Source organism: Pristis pectinata, chromosome 18 (assembly GCF_009764475.1).
Source record: "Pristis pectinata isolate sPriPec2 chromosome 18, sPriPec2.1.pri, whole genome shotgun sequence".
Taxonomy (NCBI): Eukaryota; Metazoa; Chordata; class Chondrichthyes; order Rhinopristiformes; family Pristidae; genus Pristis; species Pristis pectinata.
In genome coordinates this window covers 36,969,649-36,994,995 of record NC_067422.1, presented here as the reverse complement: position 1 = coordinate 36,994,995, position 25,347 = coordinate 36,969,649, and the positions used below count along the sequence as shown (strand labels likewise).

At 45.1% G+C, this 25,347-nt stretch overlaps 1 protein-coding gene across 3 annotated transcripts in view; it reads left to right on the top strand.

Annotated features, from left to right (window-relative positions):
* The window catches only part of acox1 (acyl-CoA oxidase 1, palmitoyl), a 42,856-nt gene extending 17,916 nt beyond the window's left edge, over positions 1–24,940 (top strand). For 2 of the 3 annotated variants that reach the window (XM_052032755.1, XM_052032757.1), the window contains 12 exons: positions 1,417–1,577; positions 3,196–3,303; positions 4,712–4,831; positions 6,094–6,209; positions 7,415–7,584; positions 10,181–10,343; positions 12,106–12,296; positions 13,230–13,406; positions 17,059–17,164; positions 18,633–18,776; positions 19,825–20,031; positions 20,983–24,940. In XM_052032755.1, the coding sequence (XP_051888715.1) occupies positions 1,417–1,577; positions 3,196–3,303; positions 4,712–4,831; positions 6,094–6,209; positions 7,415–7,584; positions 10,181–10,343; positions 12,106–12,296; positions 13,230–13,406; positions 17,059–17,164; positions 18,633–18,776; positions 19,825–20,031; positions 20,983–21,033 (1,714 nt within the window). In that variant the 3' untranslated portion in view covers positions 21,034–24,940. The remainder of the gene's footprint in view (positions 1–1,416; positions 1,578–3,195; positions 3,304–4,711; positions 4,832–6,093; positions 6,210–7,414; positions 7,585–10,180; positions 10,344–12,105; positions 12,297–13,229; positions 13,407–17,058; positions 17,165–18,632; positions 18,777–19,824; positions 20,032–20,982) is intronic. The other variant, XM_052032756.1, reaches the window with a different exon arrangement.
* The last annotated feature ends 407 nt before the right edge of the window (positions 24,941–25,347 follow it).

Below are 25,347 nucleotides of genomic sequence, written 5' to 3'. Positions count from 1 at the left end.
GGCTTGGTACTGCTGACTGTGATCCCAGTACCAAGCCCTGAGGAAATTTTGCAGATGACTTCAAAGTACCACACACAGTTAGGAGGATAGTGAGGAAGTTCAAGAAGGCATAGACTGGTGGAATAACAGACACTTAGCAGATGAAATTTTAGGCAATATATTCAAAAAGGTGCAATTTTAAAGTGGGTGCAGATACATTCGATTTATCGCATAAGATAAATCGAGTTAGTGTGTCTTGTCTTTTCTACCACTATCTGACCAGTACAGTTCAGGGCTGCATTAAAGGAGAAAGGCTCAAGAGTAAGGTTGCAGTGAGGTGGGGTGGGGGGAGAGTATGAGGTGCAAACTAACGCTGGTCATGGGTGTTCTGCAGTGAACAGCATGTGGGATGCAAAAATAGCAATTGGGTGTCACTTCAGTAATAGCCTTTCCATTGATGTCCTCTGTGCCTGGTGCTGCCTCTGGTCATGTAGCACCCTGTCCCTGTAGGACTGAGAATGACATGCGGTGCATTTGCAAGATGTGACCGCCAGGGCTGACCAGATGACAGCCTGCACTGACTACTAGAGCTGCTGCTTCAGATCGCCAGAGACCCGGTTCAATTCTGACCTCGTTTGCTATCTGTGTGGAGTTTGCACATTCTCCCTGTGACCACATGGGTTTCCTCCAGGTGCTCTAATTTCCTCCCACGTCCTGAAGATGTGCTGGTGGTTATTTGGCCTCTCTAAATTGCTCCCTAATGTATGATTGAGTGGTAGAATCTGGCAGGGAGTTGATGAGACTGTAGGATTAATGAAGGACAAGTGTACCTGGGTGGATGATGACAGACTTGGTGGGCCAAGGGGCCTGTTTCTGTGCTGTATCATTGATGGTGGCTGGGATCTTTCATTGAAGCATTCTTGAGTTACTTTGTAAAACATTTTGTATGATCCCTATGTTTAATTGCACATAATCAGTAGATATCTGGAACAACTTACATTTACGATTGCTTAGCACAGACAAACCAAAGGTTATAACTCAGACTATTAACTATTACACCTAGGTTATGTCCCTAACATCTAGGTTTCATGAAAAATATTTGGACATCCCCCTGTAATAGTCGACCCAGGTGGAGCAATGCTGATCAGGGGCACGAGACGTGTTATGGTGGGCACATGAAATGGCCTCTTGAAAATCTTGTGCTTAATTTCTGATTATGCTTCCTTTCACTCTTTTGCACTAAACTGATTAAAAAAAATTGACAACAGTCATTGCTGCATGCAAGAATCAACCAGATCACTCATGGAACTTAATGTCTGTGTGTCTGTCTCTCCCTCTCTCTAATCCCAACACCCCACTGACTGCCTGTATCTTTCTTTCTCACTTTTTCTTCCCTCCCCCTCTGTGTGTGCATGTCTACAATCCACTGACTGACAGGTACGTGCACCGCGGACGGCCGGAGCCTATTGATCTCCACCTAGGCATGTTTCTGCCCACCATCCTCAACCAGGCTACTCCTGAACAGCAAGATCGCTTCTTCATGCCAGCTTGGAACCTTCAGATCATTGGCACTTACGCGCAGACTGAGATGGGCCATGGTATAGTACATGCTCAGTTTTCCATACGTAGTCTAGAACTCTTTGAGCATGACTTCTTGGGCACATCAGGTGTACAAAGCTTCGCTGGGGTCATGACACTGTGCTTAGTTTGTAGGGGAATGGATGGTTTAACTTGCATGTCAGTGGCTCCTGTGTTCTCTTAATAGTTATCCACTAGAGTTGTGAGTCACGTAGTGGAGGTTCTCTTTGCTTCTGCTCAACCATTTCTTCACCAACTCTGCATATGGGCAGTTAGTACTGAAGTCCTTGCCCATGTGTTTTGCTGTCAGAATGTGTGGTTGCTTCCCTCTCTTAACATAGCCTTCAATCAAAAGGTTAGAAAGAGTCCACTGGGTCTGTCATGGTGTGTGGCCAGGGATCTTCACAGAAAGAAAAGGTGCGACTACAGAGGAGTGTGGGTTGTGTGGGCGGGCAGAGGGTTGGTGGAGATGGGGGCTGGAGGTAGGAGGGGTATTATATTTGACAGTTTTTAAAAGGAATTAAAAACAGAAAATGTTGGCAACACTCAGGAGGTCAGGCAACATCTGTGGGAGGGGAAAGCATCCAGGTTTCAGGTCAAAGACCCTTTGTCAGAACTGTTTCTCTCCACAGATGCTGCCTGACCTGCTGAGTGTTTGAAATGGTTATTTCCGACTTCCAGCATCTGCAGTGATTTTCTCTTTAAATTTATTTTAATGAGACATGACAAAGTTTCCTCATTGCTGCAGTCCACAGTGGAATCTTCCTTAGAGAATCTTTTTCAATCTCTATCTTTGAGAGGAACTCTCAGGATTTTTGATCGTATTTTACCCAGGGAACACCCCAAGCAGGCAGGCAGACTGACTGACTTGATGTCACGTTTTTTTTGTGGAAATTTTCTAATTTATTCGTTTTGTTTTCAAGTTGTCCAGTGACGAATAACATTCATAGACCATGTAATGTTTTGGATATCTTCTCCCTTGCAATCTCTGCCTCTTCCTCTTTAGCATGGCCAGAGTTGTTAAATGGACTATGGCTTAAACATCCTGTGATGTGTAAAAATCCTGGAAGTTTTGAATGATCGCCCTTATCTGACCTGCAAAGGTTCATGAGTCTCACATCTGACCTTACAGGCTGCAACATTACTTACTGCTTTGGACATGGGGGTAGTGGCGACTACAAGCTCATGAGGCGAGGCAAAGTCCTAAGAGAATCAACTAGCTGATGTGGTTGAATCACCTTCCAATTCCCCTGTGATGAACCAGCATTCTGCTTGGTTCACATCCCATTGAACAAGCTGTAAAACTTGGTTCCTACATCTGGCAACCAGTGACCTGTTGCCAGAATGAAATGATTTTAACCTTACCTGGTTTACTGTGTCCTGCCCACATTATTACCTGGCTTGCCTGACTCACTGTTCATGCGGTAAACTCTAGTGAGCCCTGTGAAGTTCCTTATTGCTCAAGATGGATCCACCCCACCTCCAAAGAACTGGGACCGGCAGCAAAAGAGGCCTTTCCCGTGTCGCCCACGTCCCAAGAACAGTCGCATCTCAAGCGGTGCAAGTGCTTTGCTTCTGCTGTGTTGTGTGCTGTAAATGAGGCAGTTGCTGCCAGTTTTAGTTCTCTGTCACTTTCAGGCTCATTCATCCGTGGTTTGGAGACGACGGCAACTTACGATCCTTCCACCCAGGAGTTTGTGCTGAACAGCCCAACTGTGACTTCAATCAAATGGTGGCCCGGAGGATGTAAGTGAGCCCAGTGGTGTTTATTGCTGAGTGGAAGATTCACCCTGCAATAAATGTGTGGATTTTTTTTGCTTGTTACATTCTTTGTTGGAATCTGGGTGTCGCTGGCATGCCAGCATTAATTGCCCATCCTTAACAGCCCTCGGGGAGGTGGTGGTGAGCTGCCACCTTGCACTGCTGCAGTCCTACTGGTGAAGATGCTCCCAAATGCTTTGGTGAGAGAGTTCAAGGACCCAGTGACGATGAGGGACATGATGTATTTCCAAGTCAGAATGGTATGTGACTTGGAGGGGAACCTGCAGGCGGTGGTGTTCCCATGTTCCAGCTGGGCTTGTCCTTTTTCGTGGTAAAGATCACGGGTTTGGGAGATGCTGTCAGAGTAGCCTGGATGAGTAACGGCAGTGCATATTGTAGATGGCACACACTGCAGCCACTGTGTATTGGGGTTAGAGGAGATGGATGTTTAGGGTGGCTGATTGGGTGCCAAACAGATGGGCTGCTTGAGAGCATTCATCCCAGGAAGTGGAATGTATTCCATCGTTCTCCTGATATGTGACTAGTAGATGGTGGAAAGGAAGCAGAGTGTGGTGGGAGGTGATCTATTGTAGCAGCCGAGGCATTTATATGGCTGGTCCACTTGAGTTTTTGGTCAGTGGTGACCCCAGGATGGTGGGGGAATCGGTGATGATAATGCTATTGAATGTAAATATTAGTGGCTGAATTCCTGCCTGTTGGAGATTGTCAAGGCATGTCACCCTTGTGGAGCAGCTAGGTTTTGCATTGGTTAGTGGAGTAGGAACAGTGATTGGATTAGCAGCGGTGCAAAAATCCAAGATGTTCCAGCATCACGCGCAGGAATTCAGTCCCAGAACTTTCAGAGACTGGTTCAAACAGTAGATGGAAGAAATGGACTTCAAAGTCGTCAACTTTTGAATAGAATTTCTGGAAGCTTTGACATCATGAAGCTGACACCAAGTTATTCATGAATATTTTCTTTCCAGATTTATAATCTGGATAATTATCTACAGTTATTAAGGTTTTCAATTATTTTTCATGATGGAAGATTGTGGTAGAAACCAGTTCATTGTTATCTTTTAAATGGAAATTGAATACACTTAATATAAAGAATTTTGTAGGGTTGTGAAGGTAATTGAATAGCTCTTTCAAAGAGCTGATGCTGGCACAGTGGAGTATGTGGCAGTGTCCACTGTTGTAAAAGTTTTGGTTATAGAATTAGATACCATCAAGTTGCATGCTGTTTTGATCCCTCTCTCCAGCTCCTTAGGAGGGTAGGTGAAAGGAGCACTGTTACTAGTTTGACAAGGGGGTTTTTAATTGAGATGTTTACCTTTTTTCTCAGCTTGAATTTGTTCAGTTATTTATCTCCTTTTGGCTTTTCTTTTTCTAGTGGGAAAGACCTCAAACCATGCTATTGTTCTCGCTCAGCTCTACACCCAGGGTCAGTGTAGGGGGCTGCACGCTTTCATTGTGCCCATCCGCAAGATGGGCACCCACGAACCCTTGCCTGGTAAGGAACCTGATCCGTACTGTGCTCCCAGTCTCGATTCAGCGTTACCTTGCTCCACTTATGCTCCAGGTTCTTTTTCGAATGCCACGAATTCTTGCTGAAGCCCAGCTGTTTCATCACGTGTGTCCCCACTCTGCTGGTGCCCAACAGCAGCTAGCAAGAAGCAAGAGATGTGGATCAAATGCTGGTCCGTGGTGTTGAAATGCAGATCAGCCAGTATCTGAACAGCAGGGCAAAGTTTGAGAGGTTGAATGGTCTGCTATTCCAGTGATTCAGTTTTGAACAGAATCCTAATGTTTCATCTTGTGAAATTTTATATTGGGTTCACTGGATGCTTATTAGGTGCACCCCTCTGGTTTTGGTATTGGTTTATTATTGTCATTGTACCGAGGTACAGTGAAAACTTGTCTTGCATTCTGTTCATACAGATCAATTCATTACACAGTGCATTGAGGTAGTACAGGGTAAAAACAGTAACAGAATACAGAGTAAAGTGTCACAGCTACAGAGGAAGTGCAGTGCAGGTAGACAATAAGGTGCAAGATCATAAGGTAGATCGTGAGGTCAAGAGTCCATTTTATTGTATAAGGGAACTGTTATAACGGAGGGATAGAAGCTGTCCTTGAGCCTGGTGGTACGTGCCCTCAGGCTCCTGTATCTTCTGCCTGATGAGAGAGGGGGAGAAGAGAGAATGACCTGGCTGGGTATGGTCTTTGATTATGCTGGAGGGGAGGGGAGGCTGGTTGCTGTGATGTGCTGGGTTACTCATCCCTTTTCTCTTGAACATAACAACTGAGATACACTGAAGGGAATTGAAGGTCCCACATCACACAACTCATGGGGTCTTTCTGATCTGTGTGGCTCAGTATTACACAAGGAGGTCTATACTGGTGAAGAATGGGTAACCAACTTCAGAGCCATGGTTCCTGAGCTCTCCATTGCACCTTACTGTGACTGGATTTGTTGTAGACTGATAGACACGATTCGTCACTATATCGTGCTTTATCCAGCAGTTCTGTTGTCCCTGTGTGCTTGCTGACCCAGTCTTGGGGTATGCATGCTGTTGTTTATCACCAGGAGATGTTGCCACTGTGTGTTTGTCCACTTTCAGCTCAGCAATAGTGACTGGGGCACTGTCCTGTTGAGATGTTTTACCCTCCTTCAGGGTGGCGTAGTGAACTGGCTCAATCTGGTTTGCCACATCTGGCTCCATCTGGCAGTGTTGAGTTCCACTGATCTCCTTCTTCCCCTCTACTCCCCAGGTGTGGTGGTGGGTGATATTGGACCAAAGTTTGGATATGATGAGGTGGACAATGGCTTCCTGAAGCTGGAGAACATACGTGTTCCTCGTGAAAACATGCTAATGAGATATGCAAAGGTAATGTATAGGGTGACTGAAGCAAATTTCTGAGAATGCAATATGATTAAGATTGGCGTATCCTCCTTTCTAATTTTCTGGCACTATCTGCACAGTACTAACAAGAAGTTGTGCTTCATGACTCTGGCTAGGTACAGCTCAAATGCCAGCTATAAATTTGCCGATGACACCACTGTTGTTGGCAGAATCTCAGATGGTGATGAGGAGGCGTACAGGAGTGAGATAGATTGGCTGGTTGAGTGGTGTCCCAACAACAACCTCCCATTCAACGTCAGCAAGACCAAGGAAGTGATTGTGGACTTCAAGAAGGGAAAGTCAGGAGAACACACACCAGTCCTCACTGAGGGGTCAGCGGTGGAAAGGGTGAGCAGCTTCAAGTTCCTGGGCGTCAACATCTCAGAGGATCTATCCTGGGCCCAACACATTGATGCAATCATGAAGAAGGCACGCCAGTGGCTCTACTTCATTAGGAGTTTGAGGAGATTTGGTCTGTCAACAAAGACTTGCAAATTTCTAAAGATGTACGGTGGAGAGCGTTCTGACTGGTTGCATCACCGCCTGGTATGGAGGCTTCAATGCGCAGGATCGAAAGAGGTTGCAGATTCAGCCAGCTCCATCATGGGCATAACTCTCCCCACCATCGAGGACATCTTCAAGAGGCAATGCTTCGAAGGAGGCATCCATCATTAAGGACCCTCACCATCCAGGACATGCCCTCTTCATGTTACTACTACTGGGGAGGAGGTATAAGAGCCTGAAGACCCACACTCAACGTTTCAGGAACAGCTTCTTCCCTTCCGCTATCAGATTCCTGAACGGTCCATGAACGCTACTTCGTTATTCATCTTTTGCACTATTTATTTATTTTTCTAACTTACAGTAATTTTTGACTTTATGTCGTGCACTGTACTGCTGCCGCAAAACAACAAATTTCATGACGTACGTCAGTGATAATAAACCTGATTCTGGTAAGACTGGTTAGTATTGGGGAATTGCTCAACCAACCTATATCTCTATTGATTCTAATGCTGCTCCCTCATGCTGCCACTCTTTGACCTTGCCACCAGTGCCCTGTTACTGACTCAGTATCTCAACTGATCCTTCCACATTGTCGAGCTCCATACTTCCTATTCTTTCCATGTTACAAATTGTATCCCTTGTTAAGGTGCAGTGTTTGGATCAATTTTCCTTCTGTTTTTATAAAGGTGATGCCAGATGGTACTTACATGAAGCCTCCAAGTGATAAGCTAACATATGGCACGATGGTTTTCATTCGCTCCATGATTGTGGGGGAGTCGGCACGTGTCTTATCTCAAGCGTGTACCATTGCCATCCGCTATAGTGCAGTTCGACATCAGTCGGAGCTGAAACCTGGGTAAGTGTTGAATTTTTGAGAGTGTGAGGGGCTAGCAGAGTGTGTTTGTTGTGCTTGAAGCCACCCATCCACTCCGCAGTGACAGATGTTCAGGCCTGTCAAGTTTCAGTGCTCCCTGCTATTTTGTACTGGATTGCTTCAACTCAGACTGATGCAGTGTTATTCCCAAACCTCATTCCTCCTCAGCTGGGAGAGAGAATTGGGCCAATGTTCCTGACATTAGCTGCTACCGGGAAGCAGACCTATCAAGCTCTAGTTGCCATAGAACATAGAACACTACAGCACGGTACAGGCCCTTCAGCCCACGATGTTGTGCCGACATCTTATCCTGCTCTAAGATCTATCTAACCCTTCCCTCCCACATAGCCCTCTATTTTTCTATCATTCATGTGTCTATCTAAGAGTCTCTTAAATGTCCCTAATGTATCTGCCCCCACAACCTCTGCCGGCAGTGCGTTCCATGCACCCACCACTCTCTGTGTTTAAAAAAAAACTTACCCCTGACATCCCCCTTATATCTTCCTCCAGTCACCTTAAAATTATGTCCCCTCATGTTAGCCATTGTCGCACTGGGAAAAAGTTTCTGACTGTCCACTCGATCTATGCCTCTTATCATCTTGTACACCTCTATCAAGTCATCCTCCTCCTCTCCAAAGAGAAGAGCCCTAGCTTGCTCAACCTATCCTCATAAGACATGCTCTCCAATCCAGGCAGCATCCTGGTAAATCTCCTCTGCACCCTCTCCAAAGCTTCCACATCCTTCCTGTAATGAGGTGACCAGAACTGAACACAATCCTCCAAGTGTGCTCTAACCAGAGTTCTATAGAGCTGCAACATTACCTTGCAGCTTTTGAACTCAATACCCCGACTAATGAAGACCAACACTCCATGCGCATTCTTAACAACCTTGGCAACCTTGAGGGATCTATGGACATGGACCCCAAGATCCCTCTGTTCCTCCACACTGCTAAGAGTCCTGCCATTAAACTTGTATTCTGCCTTCAAATTCGATCTCCCAAAGTGTATCACTTCACACTTCTCCGGGTTGAACTCCATTTGCCACTTCTCAGCCCAGCTCTGCATTCTATCAATGTCCTGTTGTAATCCACAGCAACCTTCTACACTATCCACTGCACCACCAACTTTTGTATCATCAGCAAACTTACTAACCCACCCTTCCACATCCTCATCCAAGTCATTTATAAATATCACAAAGAGCAGGGGTCCCAGAACAGATCCCTGCGGAACACCACTGGTCACCGACCTCCAGGCAGAATACGCTCCATCTACCACCACCCTCTGTCTTCTATGGTTGAGCCAGTTCTGAATCCACACAGCCAAGTTTCCCTGGATCCTATGCCTCCTGACTTTCTGAATAAACCTTCCACCAGAAACCTTATCAAACGCCTTACTAAAATCCATGGACACCACATCCACTGCTCTACCTTCATCAATGTGTTTTGTCACATCCTCAAAGAATTCAATCAGGCTCATGAGGCACAACCTGCCCCTGACAAAGCCATGCTGACTGTCCCTAATCAGCCTATGTTTCCCTAAATGCCCATAAATCCTGTCTTTAAGAATCTTCTCCAGTAATTTGCCCACTACTGAAGTAAGACTCACTGGTCTGTAATTCCCAGTGTTATCCCTACTCCCTTTCTTAAACAAAGGTACAACATTTGCCACCCTCCAATCATCTGGCGCTACTCCTGTGGCCAGTAAGGATGCAAAGATCGACGCCAAAGGTACAGCAATCTCTTACCTCACTTCCCATAATAACCTTGGATATATCCCATCTGGCCCCGGTGACTTATCTATCCCAATAGTTTTCAGTAGTCCAGCACATCCTCTTTCCGTACATCGACATGCCCTGGCATATCAGCCTGTCATACGCCATCCTCACAAATGTGCTTCTCCTATCTTTAATGTCCTGGACTTTACTTAGAAGTATGCACAATTTATAGCCTGGAAACGTTTTGCTCCGTTGGTCCATACCAGACTTTATGCTCCATGTGATGCCTCTCACCACTCTTCAGCTAGTTCTTTATGTTCCCCTCCTCCTTTCATGTTCATCTAGCCTCCCTTTAATATACAGCCCATCCCGACTATGCCCTGTGGGAGTAAGTTCTGTATTTATCTTATCTTATCTTATAAGATAAGAACTTATCTTATTCTCATCACTGGGTAAAGAAGATATTTGGAATTTCTGTTGAAATTTTTTGGTGACCATCTTATGTCAGTGGGCACTAGTTTGGAATTGTTCACATCAATATAAATCCTATAGTTCGAGTATGGTACATGCACGTCCCAACAGTTATGAGTTCATGTATCCTACAATAAAACTACGATCAAATGCCATGTATTATTTTGGTTCATTGCTCTTACACTTGTAAGTATTGTATTGTGTGAGCGGAGGCTGTAAATGGAAGTTGATGTTACACAGTGGAAACTGCGAGAGTTGCATTGTGTTTGCTATTTAGAAGGAGTGGAGTAAATGTGGAAGCTTTTAATTTAAGCTGTATTTAGTCAATATTGAATAGGTAGAGGAGTAGGTGCTTCAGGTTTAAGTAACATTGACGGTGATTGGTCCCCCTAGTGCTCCAGAACCACAGATACTGGATTATCAGACTCAACAGTACAAGCTCTTTCCCTTATTGGCGACTGCCTACGCCTTCTGCTTTGTAGGAAACTTCATGAGGGACATGTACCATCGCATCACTGGGGACGTGAACGACGGAGACTACAGCCAATTGCCTGAGGTATTGGGCTGTATGGAATGGGGAATGCTTGGTGTGTGACTGCATTGTCTTATGGATAAATCAACCTGCATAGATTCTGCAGGAGCTTAGCATCAGGTGCTCTTTGTTCCAGTGTTTTGCACGTTTCCCATAACTCATCCCACCTCAAATCTACCTTCAGTTGTCATTAGAGGAAGCAACAGCTCCCAACCTCAGTAAGATTTGCCACATTTCCTTCCACCCTCATTTTGTCCCCCGTACCAAAGGCATCTACGTGGGTAGGGCATTTACTTGTTTTATTTCACTTCCTCCCTTTCACCAAGAGCCATTTAAGCTGAAACAACAGCAGTGCTCCCAGAGGTGCCATGGCTCCAGTCAAGGTTCTGGTCCTGTGGCTCCGTGCCACAGTAGCCAAGCTGGTTGGTTGACAGCCCACTCTACCTTCTAGCTTCCACACTCATCCAATGTGAAAGGCATTTGCAGGTGAAGTCTGACCACAGACTTGTACAGCTGTGATTTCTGTGGCTCCACCCCCCCAAATGTCCTTTCCTTGGCCCCTTGCCACCTTGCCCACTGTGCTCACGGCTCTAGTCTGTTTCCAGCTTCACTCCCTGTCTGCCAAGTTGAGGCATGGGTGGTCAGTGCAGGAATTGAGGAATGTCGTATGGCTTGCAGGAGGTTATGGGTACTCGCGGTCCAGTTGATCTGCCTGATATCTCACTGAACTCCACGTACAATGATGCGCTGTAGGTTCTCCCTAAGGTGCCTGCCAAAGCAGTTCCCAAAGTCATGATCTCCATCATCTGGAGGGACAGTATAGCAGCTGCATGGAAATAGCACCACCTCTAAGTCATTGACCACTCTTAGGTGGGCATGTCACCATTCCTTCCTTGACACAGGGTTGAAGACCTGGAACTCTAACCTAACGGCACTGTGGTAGTATCTTCACCACACTGACTTCAGACGTTCAAGAACTGGGCTTGTTCCCACCTTCTCAACATCATTGAGACACGAGCAGAAATGTTGCTGTTGTCAACCGTGCCCACGTGCTAAAGTTGTATCCATGCCCTCATTCTGTCTGAACCTTTAATTATCAGAAACACTACAGGTAGAATTTGTTCTACTACTGTTCCTGCAAAATAATGCTAAATCTGCCAATTCAGTATGAAAGGTTGATGAATGTTACTAATTTAATCAAGCCTGTTCACTTTCACCGATCTTTAACACTGGTTTTAAAAGTATCTTTGCCAGAGAGTTTCCCCTGACTGCCCATTTAGGGTAGCTGTTAAAATTCAGTCATTTCTTTAGTTACACAGGTGCCAGTAGACACATTTTACAAGTTTTTACTAATTAAACATTCAATTCCACTCAAAAGCTGACTGCACTGGTTCATGGAAGGTGAATTGCAGATCACTTTGGGCAGAACCATGACTTCAGACTGGAAATCCAAGCACAATTTTTGAGTTCAGTTTTCACCAGTTTTAATGATTTCCAGTGATCTGGAGCTACAATTAGATCATCCCTCATACTCTGTTATTGGGGGAATGTAGCTTATTTTGCATGTCCTCTAATGTTTTGGTTCCTATGTCACCCTGTGGTGAATTTGCAACTCCTCCAAGGCCTGTATATCCTCCTTGATATACGTTGTCCAAGCCAAAGGTACTATTCCAAATGAGGTCTGACCAGAGGTATGTACAGCTGTGATTTCTGTGGCTCCCAGATGTGTGTTTGCTTGTTCTTCTCCACCTTGCCTGCTGTGCTCACGGTTCTAGTCTGTTTCCAGCTTCACTCTCTGTCTGCCGGACTGAAGGCCTTCACCACCTGGGTGGCCAGTGCAGGAATTGAGGAGTGTCGCATGGCTTGCGGGGGTCACGGGTACTCGCGATCCAGTGGTCTCCCTGACATCTATGTCACGTTCACACCCACCTGCACGTACGAAGGAGAGAACACAGTGATGATGCTGCAGACAGCTCGGTAAGGAGGCAGCATGCAAAAAGCAAAACTCTGCAGATGCTGGCAACCTTAAATACATACAGAAAATGATGGAAATACTCAGTAAGTCAGTCAATATCTATGGAGGGAGAAACGATTAATGTTCCAGACTGATGTTCTTTTATTAGAACTGGGTACATTTGGAGACAAAAGGCTGCAGATGCTGAAATCTGGAGCAAAAATAAACTACCGGAAGAACTCAGTGGATCAAGCAGCATCTCTGGAGGCAAAAGGATGGTTGGCATTTTGGTTCTAGACTGAGTCCTGATGCAGGGTTTCAACCCAAAACGTCAACCATCCCTTTGACTCCACAGATGCTGTACACTTGAGGATGAACTGTTGTGATGCTAGTTCCCTGCTGCTCTGTACCTACAGACCTATTGCTGTATTGGAGTTTATTTCACACTTTTTTGGTATGAGATGCACACAGTTCCCTGAAATCTAATCTGATGGAAATTTAATCCAATTTTTTTTTTGGCAGGTCAGCATTCAATTTTTTTCTAATTGTTACAGGGGAACATTCTTTTTGCAGGGTGCATGGTCATAGACTCAGATATACAGCATGAAAAAGGCCTTTCGGCCCAACTCATCCATGCGGACCAAGGTGTCTCCCTGAGTTAGTCCCATTTGCCTGCATTTGGCTCCTAACCCTCTTAAGCTTTTCCTGTCTGCATACCTGCCTAAATATCTTTAAACTTTGTAGTTGTACCTGCCTCTACCACTTCCTCTGGCAGCAAGTGTTTACACTGACTCGATAGGGTGGAAGTTTCGTCCCATACTGTGTGGTACTGTATTGAAGTCCTAATTTGCCCCCTTTTCTCCCTGCTCCCCCCCCCCCCCCAATTATCTATCTGCATCTTTGGAAGCTTGTGTTTTCTGCTGGTAATGGATTATCTGCTTTCTTCGTTGTTGTAGATACCTGTTTAAGAGTTATTCGCGGGCTAAGTCTGGACAGAGGCTGTCGGGCACAGTGTCGTACCTGAGTGACTTGCGCAACCACATCCAGCCCCAGCAAGTGGCCGGCCGACCCCCAGTGATCAACATCGATGATGTCGGCAGGCTGGTCGAAGCATACAAACTGCGAGCAGCCAGGTGAGTGGGTGCTCTGCTGAGGCTTTCGCTGGTCCAGGCTCGTTGTTCCTTCTGAGTACTTGACTTTTTCATACCTAGAATGACCATTATACCTCAGAATCACCGGGGCAGGACAAGTACCTCCCATTGACACAGAGGGCGCCCTTGTACACTGTGCTGCCAGACCATGTTTCGGTGTCCTGGGACTCCTGTTGAGATTGTGCTCCAATCTTTCTTTGATCTAGAGCAGTGATGAATGGCGCTGATGTTTACTGCTCGAGGAGTGGCAAACTGATTGACAAAAATCTTTACAGGACAAGGCTGCGGATGCTGAAATCTAGATGAAAAACACTATGATGCTGGAGGAACTCAGCAGGCCAGGCAGCATCCGTGGAGAAAAGCAGGTGGTCAACGTTTCGGGTCAGGACCCTTCTTCAGGACTGAAGATAGGAAAAAGAGAAGCTCAATTCCCTTCCTATATAGAGCTCCCCCTTTTCCTATCTTTCCTTTCTGCCTGGCCTGCTGAGTTCCTCCAGCATCATTGCGTTTTTCATCAAGGCATTATAGATGTTGGATGTAACTCGGTATAAGTTTTGGGAAGAAAATCAATGCTGCATCCCTTTTCAAGTTTTTACGTAGCTCACCTACGAGATTAGCCACATCCAACGAGATGGTAAAAGCTGGGAACGAGTAAGTGAAGTAAAAAGCTAAAAAATAAAGAAGCAGACACCAAGGAGGAAAGGCACCCATGAGAAACCAGGGTCTAGTTAGTTCTTATGACGACGTCATATGATGTATTGAGCAGGAAAAGCACTATTATAAACATAATGAAAGCAGAATCAAAATTTTGAAGCCATGAGAATAATATTAAGAATTAAATAATCCAGAACCAATGCAACTAAAATACTGTAAATACTGCTACCTAAATGTTGAATTGCTTACACTGCAGCAGTGGAGAAATGGAAGGAAGTGTGTGGACCTGTTCTGCCATTCAGCTAGACAATGCCTAACTCATCTAATTGCTCACCTCTGCTTTTATTACTTGATACCCTTAACCAAGTTTGATATACTTTTTGATATTTTCAGTTGAGCCTCAGCCACCTCAGTACCTTGAGGAAATGTTCTGGATCTGTGCTTTCTGACACCCATGAACAGCCCAGCTGTAACTTTTTGTGTTGCTTTGTTCTGGACCTTGTTGTGGACCTTACCATTAGAGCAAAGAATTTCTCAATTAGCTGCTTTTAATCTATTACTGATGCCTGTGGGCTACCACAGTTTACAATATCTCCTTCCTTGTTATCTCTTCCTCTGCCATATCCAGTTTATTTTCAAGTCTGTGTTTTGAGATACACTCATGTGGAACCTCATCAAAAACCTTCTGGAGCCTGTGTAAGTTGTACACTCCCTTATCTATCAGGGTGACTGCCTCCAAGATAATCTCTAAACACCACTTAACATTTTTCATTCTGTGCTGCCTTTTTATGATCAGGTCACATTTGTTCCTAATAAAAAGATCCCAGTAATTTCCTTACAAAAGGTTTTAAATCCTATCTTCCTTAAATAGTGGAATAACACGATGACCTTCCAATCTAAGGTGTTAATTCCTGAATCACTAGAAGGGAAATGGGATTCTGTGTATCTTAAAAGGAATTGAATATAAACTCAGGAAGCTTTCATTAGATTAGTAGAAATTGATTAGACCACAACTACAGTGGTGTTAGGTAGTTTGGGAAAATTTATTAACGGAAGGATATTCGGGCTGTCAAAACCATTAATTGCTCACTGATATCTCAAAAAAGATGCTGTACTGTGAAGAAGGGCTTCAGAAATTAGGGTTTCTTTCAATAGAAGGACAGTGGTTGAATTAGAGACTAAAACATTTTAAGCATTAATAATGAAAGTCAATAACAAGGAGACACATTGAGAATTCCAAAGTAGGAAGATAGTTACTGAGAGTCAGTGGTGAGCTATGAATTCACGGATATACAAAAGGAATTGACAGTTCAGGCCAGAGTAAGTTACAGCAATGGGCAGAGATGATGGGATTTAACTGGTGAGAGTTTTAAGTGAGGGTCTTTGGGAGGAAATGAAAGTTGGCAATTGTGGTGGAGGAGGATGCTCGTCAACTGATTTGGTTCAAAATAGATACCAAAAGCAGAGTTTGGGTTAAGCTTTCGTCCTATGTCAGATGGGAGGTTGGCACAGAGAGCTTTGGAATAAACAAAGACCAAGGTGAGCACTGTAGTTGCAATGTTACCAGTGTGTATTATTGTTAGGCTTAGGAGTCAAATTCAACGTCAAGCGACCAAGGGAAGGTACAGAGCCTTGGTGGAGGCTGAAAATGATTTTTTTTTCAATCTTTGGAGAAAATTGTGGCTTGTGTCACGGGAGAGCATTCCCCAGTGGGAGCATCTGGGGCGTTGATTTAACTTGATATCTGAAAACAGCACCTCAGACAGAGCAGATCTCCCCCAGAACCATGGTGGAGCATCAGTGTGGTTCTGTGGAGCAAACTTGAACACAATTAAACAACGCCAAGGAAATGGGTAGAGTGAGAGTGCTGGGTCTGATCAGCAGCTGTGTGGAAACTGATCTCTGTCTACAGAAGGCATTGCCAAGAAGCGCTGTGTAGATTGGTATTGGTTTATTATTGTCACTTGTACCGAGGTACAGTGAAAAACTTGTCTTGCATACCAATCGTATAGGTCAATTCATTATACAGTGCAGTTACATTGAGTTAGTACAGAGTGCATTGAAGTAGTACAGGTAAAAAACAATCACAGTACAGAGTAAAGTGTCACAGCTACAGAGAAAGTGCAGTACAATAAGGTGCAAGGTCACAAGGTAGATCGTGAGGTCATAGTCCATCTCATCGTATAAGGGAACTGTTCAATAGTCTTAGTGGGGTAGAAGCTGTCCTTAAGTCTGGTGGTACGTGCCCTCAGGCTCCTCGAGTTACAAGCAGGAGTTGGCCACTTGGCCCCTTTTGCCTGATCTGCCATTTAATAAGATCATAGCCGATCTGATTGTAACCTGAACTCCATATCTCCGTTGTTATAATCTTTCATCCCCCTTTGCTCATCAAGAGACGGGACCTGCAATCTGAATGGCAGACTGCTGTTGGTGGCGTATGGTGCACTCCATGGTGATGAGGTCTGCAGCAAGGCTCAGGTTGGAGGCGACATAGCCGTTGTTAGAGAATACCATTGCTCAAGTGCACTGGGTTAAACAACCACCTTTGTGAAGCTGCTGTTTCAGTGGTTCATAACTGGTGAGAGTTTTAAGTGAGTCTTAGGGTGATTGGGAGGAAATGAAAGTTGGCCACTGAAACTCTGTTCTAGCCATTGCTTCCATTCCCACTCTGAATAGAAGCTCACTTCTATCAGTACTCTTCGTAACTGTCTGCAGACATGTGAGCCTTATCACCAAGCTCTGTAACCCCCCCACATCTCTGCCCTGATTGTTAGGATCTCAGCCCTTTACTAAAGATGCAAGTGACCTGAGCAATCCTCTTTGTCTTCTGAGGGATATTTAATGAGAAGGATCGAGGGACAGACACCCCTCACTAAGCTCGATCATGTAGAGGGAGGACTTGAGACCTGTTGTTAACTCTCCTTGTTGCTGCTTTGTGTAACGTTTTCTCCCTCCTCTTGTCCATGTCCTTCCATCCCAGCCTGATTGAAGGAGCTGCACAGAATTATCACATGGAGCTGGGACACAGGGACAGCAAGGAGGAAGCCTGGAACAGTACTGCCATTGACCTGGTCAGAGCATCAGAGGTGAGTTATTGTAGTTGCGGTTACCAGGCTCTTGCAGGAAATCAGTTTGTTCTCTTTCCTTCCAATGTCGTCTTCCCCATCTCTTGTTCCTTTCCTTCCATTCTGTGCTGTTATACCATAGACCCATAGAACAGTACAGCACAATACAGGCCCTTCGGCCCACCATGTTGTACCGACCTTTAAACCTTGCCTAAGACTATCTCACCCCTTCCTCCCACATATCTCCCTATTTTAAATTCCTCCATATGCTTATCTAACAACCTCTTGAATTTGACCAATGTACCTGGCAATGTACCACCCCAGGCAGCACATTCCATGCCCCAACCACTCTCTGGGTGAAAATCCTTCCTCTGATATCTCCCTTGAACTTCCCACTCATTACTTTAAAGCCATGCCCTCTTGTATTGTATAGGGGATAAATTTCCCCTGACATTGCCCTTTTGTAGTGCTAGGTCATTGCACTCCTGGCTGTGTTGTGTGATGAAATGCCAATGCATGATGCACTGTGAACCATAGTATACACATGGTATGATACCTAGCGCAGGAGGCATTGACCAATTACAGTAACAGTGGTGTACTTGCTCTCCGAAGCTGAAGAGAGACATGGGATTGTGCTAGCACAGCAAACAATCTGCTGGAGGAACTCAGTGGGTCGACCAGCATCTGTCGGAGGAAAGGAATTGTTGACGTTTTGGGTCGACACCCTGCATCATTCACTGAAATCTGGATTGCGCTAGGGACTGAGTGGTATTGGTTCACTTGGTTGGACACTTGGGGCGAATGTGATACAGAGTTGATAGTGTGTCGTATATATTAGAAATGTTTCACTGATTTAAGAGAGGAGTATGGGAAACTGATGTATACATGGAGCTGCTCACCATGGCCAAGGTAAATGGCCACAGTCCATCGTGGCTCAGTCAGTTCAGGCACAGGTCCTGGGTTTGAAATCCAGTCCAGTGGTTTGAGCATTGAAACTAGACTGTTGCTCCACTGTGGAAATGGACAGTCCTGCACGGACTTGGTGTTGCCTTTCAGATGAGAAGTTAAATCAAAGCCCCCTCTGCTCTCAGATGGATGTAAAAGAGCAGGGGAGTAATCGCCAACATGGTCGACATTTATCCCTTGCTCTGCATTAATAAAGTAGATCATCTGCCCATTGTCACATTGCTGTTAGTGAGAGCTTGCTCTCTATGTTGACTGCTACATTTCCGTTATTAAAACTAACCACACCTTCGAAGTGCTTTGTGGGCTGTAAAGCAAGTTGGGATTTCTTGAAAGGGATGCGGAGAGTGCTATATATATAAATGCAAATTTTCCCCAAATGCTGGAAGGAGGTTGTGCTGCTGTCGCAGTAAGAAGCCCACTCCCCATTTTGTTCACCTCTAAACTTGTGGTTCTCATTTCTTTCTGTAGGAAGGTTTCAGCTGAGCGTGGTGTTTACTTGTGTTCTTACTCCTCCTGTCCCTAGGCTCATTGCCACTATGTGGTGGTGAAGCTGTTTGCTGCTAAGTTGTCCGAGATCACAGATGCCTCAATCCACGACGTTCTCTGTACACTCTTCCAGTTGTATGCCCTGTATGGAATTACTAAGAACTCTGGAGATTTTTTGCATGTGAGTGGCCAAGGGAGTGTTCGATGAGACCTGACCAATGCATTGAGAGACTTAGCACCACATTTGTGGTGTGCAGGTCTTTCTAGGGAGTTACCAGGGGCCTGTGATGTTTGTATGTTTTAGGACCATTGGGTTTCCCCACACGGAATAGGCTACATCAGGGATTGTACATTTTTAATTTCAATATAGTCAAAATGTGATCAAATGGGATGAATCTGTGATTTTAAAATTGGGATTGGAGCAGCACAGTGGCACAGCAGGTGGACCTGCTGCCTCACAGCTCAATCCCGACCTCCAGTGCCATCTATACAGAGTTTGCATTTCTCCCTATGGCAACTTGGGTTTCAGCCGGCCGCTCCAGTTTCCTCCCAAATCCCAAATCCCAAAGAGACGACTGTTAGTAGGTTAATTGGGTGCTGCAAGTCACCCCTGCTGTGCAGGTGCTAGGGAGAATCTGGGGGGTGGGAACAGAGGATCTGGTTATGGGGTAATTCAGTGGGGCAGTGTGATTGCTGGGTTTGCTCTGTGAGCTGCCTTAGACTCGATGGGCCAGCTATGTCATTAGAAATTATGGATTATGATATGTGGTCTGCAGAGTCCTAGTGCATGAGATTGGATTGTAATGTGTGCCCTGCGCTGTCCTGGGATGTGAGATGGTAACGTGATGTGTGATCTGTGCGGTCCTGGGGAATGTGATTGTAACGTGATGTGTGATCTGTGCGGTCCTGGGGGGTGAGATTGTATCGTGGTGTGTGATCTGTGCGGTCCTGGGGACTGTGACTGTATCGTGGTGTGTGATCTGTGCGGTCCTGGGGACTGTGACTGTAACGTGGTGTGTGTGATCTGTGCGGTCCTGGGGACTGTGACTGTAACGTGGTGTGTGACCTGTGCGGTCCTGGGGAATGTGACTGTAACGTGGTGTGTGACCTGTGCAGTCCTGGGGAATGTGACTGTAACGTGGTGTGTGATCTGTGCGGTCCTGGGGACTGTGACTGTAACGTGGTGTGTGATCTGTGTGGTCCATTTCTAACACAGTTGTCCTCTGCAGGCTGGGATCTTTAATGACCAGCAGATCTCCCAGGTGCAGCAACGCATGAAGGAACTGCTCGCTGCAGTCCGACCCAATGCTGTGGCTCTAGTGGATGCCTTCGACTATCCTGACGCCATCCTTTCATCTGTGCTCGGGCGCTACGATGGCAATGTTTATGAGCACATGTTTGAATGGGCAAAACGATCACCTCTGAATAAAACTGAGGTAAAAGAGACCTACAGGTTATTGTTGGCTGGGGGGGCATTAAAGCAAGCTGGAGACCGCAGATACCGGAATCTGGAGCAAACTGCTGGAGGAACTCAGTGAGTCGAGCAGCATCTGTGGGAGGAAATGGACAGTTGATGTTTCAGGTCAAAACCCTGCATCAGGACTGAGGGGAGCTGGGAAGATGAAAGTTATCAGCTGGGAATTCCCTGATGTGTGGAGCGTGAAGGTAGTTTACACCACATTAAGGAAGGATGTATTTCTGGGTAGGGCATCAGGGAGATTTACATGGGTATCACAAGACTGGCAGAATGTTTGCTATGAGGGAAGAGTGAGGGATGCAGCAGAGGTGGATAAAATAATGTATAAAAGCAAGAAGTTCGGGTAAAGTTAATAGGAAGTGCATAGTTGCCTTAATAGAGCAATAATGGGGGGGGAGAGGGGGAGGCTAGAATTAAGGTAATTGGTGGTGGAATTAGAGAACAGTTGAAGAAGAGTGTGATGTGGGCTCGAGTTTGTTACATGAAAGTTTTTAAAGAGCAGAAGCTCTCAATACCTTTTTTTAAAAAAGAAACTGCTTGGATGAGCCATCCGTTGATGTGTTGTCAGCTCCAGCTCCACTGCCCAAAAGCAGGAACCCAGGATTGGGGTGATCAGTGCATTTTCTGCCCACAGGCTCAACTGACCAAATGGGTTGCTTCCATGCCTTGATTTGCCACGGTTCTGCATGCTAGGGCAGGGGGCGATTTATTTGGGACTTGGATTAGATGAGTTAATTTTGATGACTGATAACAAAAATCTATACATCCTGCTGATCATTATTGGTGAGAATGGATCGGTGAGCATTGCTGGCAAGGACAAGAAGGGAATCATTTGTGAAGGGACAGTCAGACAGGCTCTAGAGATTGTTTGGCTAATGGAGACTGAATATGGTTTGTTTCTTGTTCTTAGGTGCATGAATCATTCTACAAATATCTGAAGCCTCTGCAGTCCAAGCTGTGAGACTCTGCTGATGGTTCTTTGCACAACAAGTTGGATCCAGCTGTAGATCAAACTCTAAATCTTTAATTTCAGTCCTACCAATTGCTGACCCACTAGAATTGCAGTCCTTTCCAGCTGCTGTCTCTGGATTGAGTTAATTCCTGTCCCCTCCCTCCTCCTGTGTTCTGGTACCATTGGTCAATCGGACTCCATTCTGCATTGCTGCACACTTCACGTCTACCACCTCTCACTGATCCTAGCATTGTATGTGGTGGTTTAGAGGACACCAGCAGTGATACAGCAGAGTTTCAGTTCCTTAGCTTCAGTTCCAGCCTTCCACTCAGTGCACCGGTGTTCTCCTCAAAGTTTAACCATAACACCGGAAGGTGCTGAGGACAGCAAGGCTAAACCCGAACCCTCTCCTACATGGAACTGATTTTCACTTTTTTTAACACCTGTTTTAATTTTTGCAATTTGTTTTGCATGCTGATCACTAACACAACTACTTTCCCTAGCCCGCTGTGGTTCTGCATTAGTGAGTTGGGGATAAAGGTTAAAATCAGTTTGTTAGTCAGTATTCAAGATAAAAAATGTTGCAGGGACTGGAGATTGGCAGCTGATCTGAGGGAACGAAGTCCCCGTCCTCAAGGCACAAGTGACGTGTTCCTTGTTTTCTGTGAGCCTTCGTTGTAATACTTGTGCCTTTTTGTTAGCAGAATAATTGTACAGCTTTTTTCAACTGTCACTTGAGCTTAAAGGGTCCCATTTTCACCATAAGCTGCTGCTGACTGGGGCTGAATTCAGTCACTCGGCACTGCTTCCCACTTCCAGCCGGGAGACAACTACTGCAAAGTTCTTAACCCTGAAACTGTGACGTTTCTAACTTGGCCACAGGTTTACTGTAAACAAAAACCTGAGAGTAACCTGACGTTTGAACATCTGCATTTTTAAAGTGCCCTGATTTTTGTTAAAAAAACGTCTTTTTTAAAAAAAAAAGTGGACAATGCAAAACACGTGCATCTTAGTGATTGTCCTAAATGTGCTCTAAAAGATTTACAAGAGTGACAGTGAAACCACAGAAATTCATCAGTTATAAACCAGGAACTGCACCCTGACATGGACACAGGCACAACCTTCACTACACCAACCAAAGTCAGAGCTTGGAGATTAAAGTGAGTGAACAGTGTGTTTATATTGCACCTTTAAATGCAAAGCTAACGGATGATAGTGGAGCAGGAGCAGGAGAAGCAGTTTCAATTGATCCTTTGACCTCCACAGGGTTTATAATAGAACCAGATGAATGGGACCATGTCAGCTGGAGGAGAAAAATTGCCTGTGTCCAAGGTTGCAGGTAGTTAGTGATGCTTGAAGGAGGATGATTTAATGCTACAATCAGGTATAATATTGACTTCAGGGATGGAATTGATATTGAGGGGAAATGTGATTGGAGGAATTCAAACAAGTTCTTGGGAAAATGGACAAAGAATTGGGAGTAAAGACTTTTGAAAGGGGGTAGAGAAGGGGCAGTCATCTACAAGGACAGAGGACACAGGGTGATGAGAGTCCATGTGAGGGGGATGGGGACACCACCTTGAGAGAGGTAACCAGTGTGAGCTAACGTGAGAGAGGAGAGCAGGAAGCATAGTCAGAAATATATAAAGGCTTGGGGGAGCAGAAGGTGGGCTCCAGGGACAAGATGCCCATAGTGAGGGCACGAGGGGAGATGGGAGAGAGAAACGAGAGGGATGTGTATTCAAGACCAGGGTTGAGAGCGCCTTGACTGTTGGATTCCCTTTTGGTATAGAGGTTGGAATCCGTCCATGCTTCCAAAAACGATCTCATGGATCCCCCGAGCACATGCATACCTGGCCCTGCCTAGTGAGGGTGTCTGCTTACTGTTTGTTTGTTAAGAACAGGTTTCACTGTATAGGTACTGCCCTTTTGATTCTATCTCCTACCAAACACAAGTTCCCACAGCCGAGTCGACTTTGATCACAGTTTCAATTCATTCTTTGAGGTTTCTAGAACCAGTTTTATAGTGCATACAGTGACCATTTTAAAAAGCAACAAGCAGTGATGTTGCTCTCTCCAGCCCTGTGTGGAGGAGACTAGATAAATTGCAGAACATCCTGTTGTGTACCCTGTCTCGACTCCAACACTGTGACTGAGAGTGTTTATCAATGTGCTGAAAACACAGGTGACGGGGGGAAGGAGGAACAACTGATGCCAGTCTTTTGGATGTCTGCAGTTCACAGATTTTATTGTCACGTGCATTGATGGCTGGAGCACTGTATTGGCTGTTTCATTAATGATAGATTATTGAGTAATTGAATTATCAGAATATATTGCACACATTCCTTTTGAAGCCTCTGATTTCACAGCAGCTACCTTCTGCACTCCCATGGACAGTGATTCAAGACTAACTTTTCTGAAGTAGAATCTGGCAGTAGTTCTGCATATAGAGTAAGAAAGAAGGATAACATTAATGCAGCTATAAGCCTTAAAATTGTGATAAGTACTTTGATCGTAATGTTTTAGGGTGAAGGATCTATGAAGGTTTTGTTTGACATGGGCTTTTGTTCTAGGGTTTTGTCCATCATTGTTATCGACGTACAATCCAGCCCACACACCCTCGTTGCCTCGTACCACAATGATCTTTGATACTGCATTCCCTTCAGCTTTTCCTTGTTTTCCCTCTTTCTGTCTGTCCTTCCTGTCACGCCTATTCTTATCTCATCTTACCTTTACAGACTCATTTATAGACTTGCCTTTATGAACTGCTGTAAAATTCGGAACGGAAACAGATGCCCTTGCTAGCCGAGAGACTAAATAACTTACTCCCCCCCCCCCAGTAAGTATTCTTGGCAGATGAATTACTCTGCACAGTTTATTCCTGGGCTTGTGACCAAGGTGAAATTGAGCAACTGTTTACTTCTGGAGATTTTAATGTAATTTTCTACCCAAAAGCCTTGTGTATCAAACAAGCTGCAGGTGCTCAGCATGGGACTCTCCTACATCAAATTCTGTCTGATTTTGTGCATTGTTTTAATGTTTGTTACAATGTATTAAAATTTTCAGTGATAAGATATCTTTTAGTCACATGTACATCGAAACACAGTGAAATGCACCTTTTGCATAGAGTGTTTTGGGGGCAGCCCGCAAGTGTTGTCACGCTTCTGGCGCCAACTTAGCATGCCCACAACTTTCTAACCCATACGTCTTTGGAATGTGGGAGCACCTGGAGGAAACCCACGCAGACACACGGAGAATGTACAAACTCCTTACAGACAGCGGTCGGAATTGAACCCGGGTCGCTGGTGCTGTAATAGCGTTATGCTAACCGCTACACTACTGTGCCTGCTTTTCCAATACTTTTAAAATTGTTCAGAATCTCTGCAGTTAGAGATCAGACTGAAAAGCCCAGCACTGGCTTGTTTTGCTGCAGTTAGGATGTCTCTCTCATATTCTAAGCTGCCCCATATCTGACGACTCTGATCTCTCAAGCTGCTTGTGCCAGCAGTGACCACCTTTGGTAATCTCTCTGTGTGGCAACCCTGGGAAGTGACGCGGAGTCTAGAACTTCAGACAACCTCGTAACCTGATTAATTCCAAGTTTAAGCACAAATCCGAGAAGGGAACTTTGTGTACAGATCATTGATAGCTGTGTTCGCACCAATGAGTATACCTGGTGTTCAGCCAGCAGGGCCAGCTATCCTCACAGGTACTGGCATTTGTAAGCTTTCTGCTATTTGTCTTTAAATTATGATGATCCTAAGCATTAAACTGCAGAATCAACAAAGAATTTCTTTGACCTTTGAAGGGAATGATACGGTCTGTTGATGCTATACTGAAGTTGTTAATATAATCAGTGCTGCATTTTAAATACCACTTAACGTGTACGATTAATAAAACAGCAGTACAACAGGCAGCTCGAGTCTCTGTGAGCGTTTACCTGCAACTGAATCCAGGGCCTTGGCAAGGCAAACAGCACCATGGCAGCAGTCACTGCCTGTGCCGCACACGTTCAGGCACAAGACCTGCCACTGTAACTAGTAAGTAACTTTGGCATTGATGCATCTTTAACCTTGAAATATTGGGATCTCTTCAACCAAGTGAAAACTTGAATTGTGAAGTAAAAGCGTCAGTTTGTGTTGGGGTGTTAAATACTAGTGTGTTTTTGTCATATATCCCTGGGCACTTGTAATATTTCCACTCCTGTAGTCAGGTGTTTTCTGGGTTACAGAGATGGGTGAACAGGCCATTCAACCAGCACTACCATTTTAAGTGCTATTTGAAGTTGGTGTTAATCCTCTACTTTTGCCTATTCCTATCTCT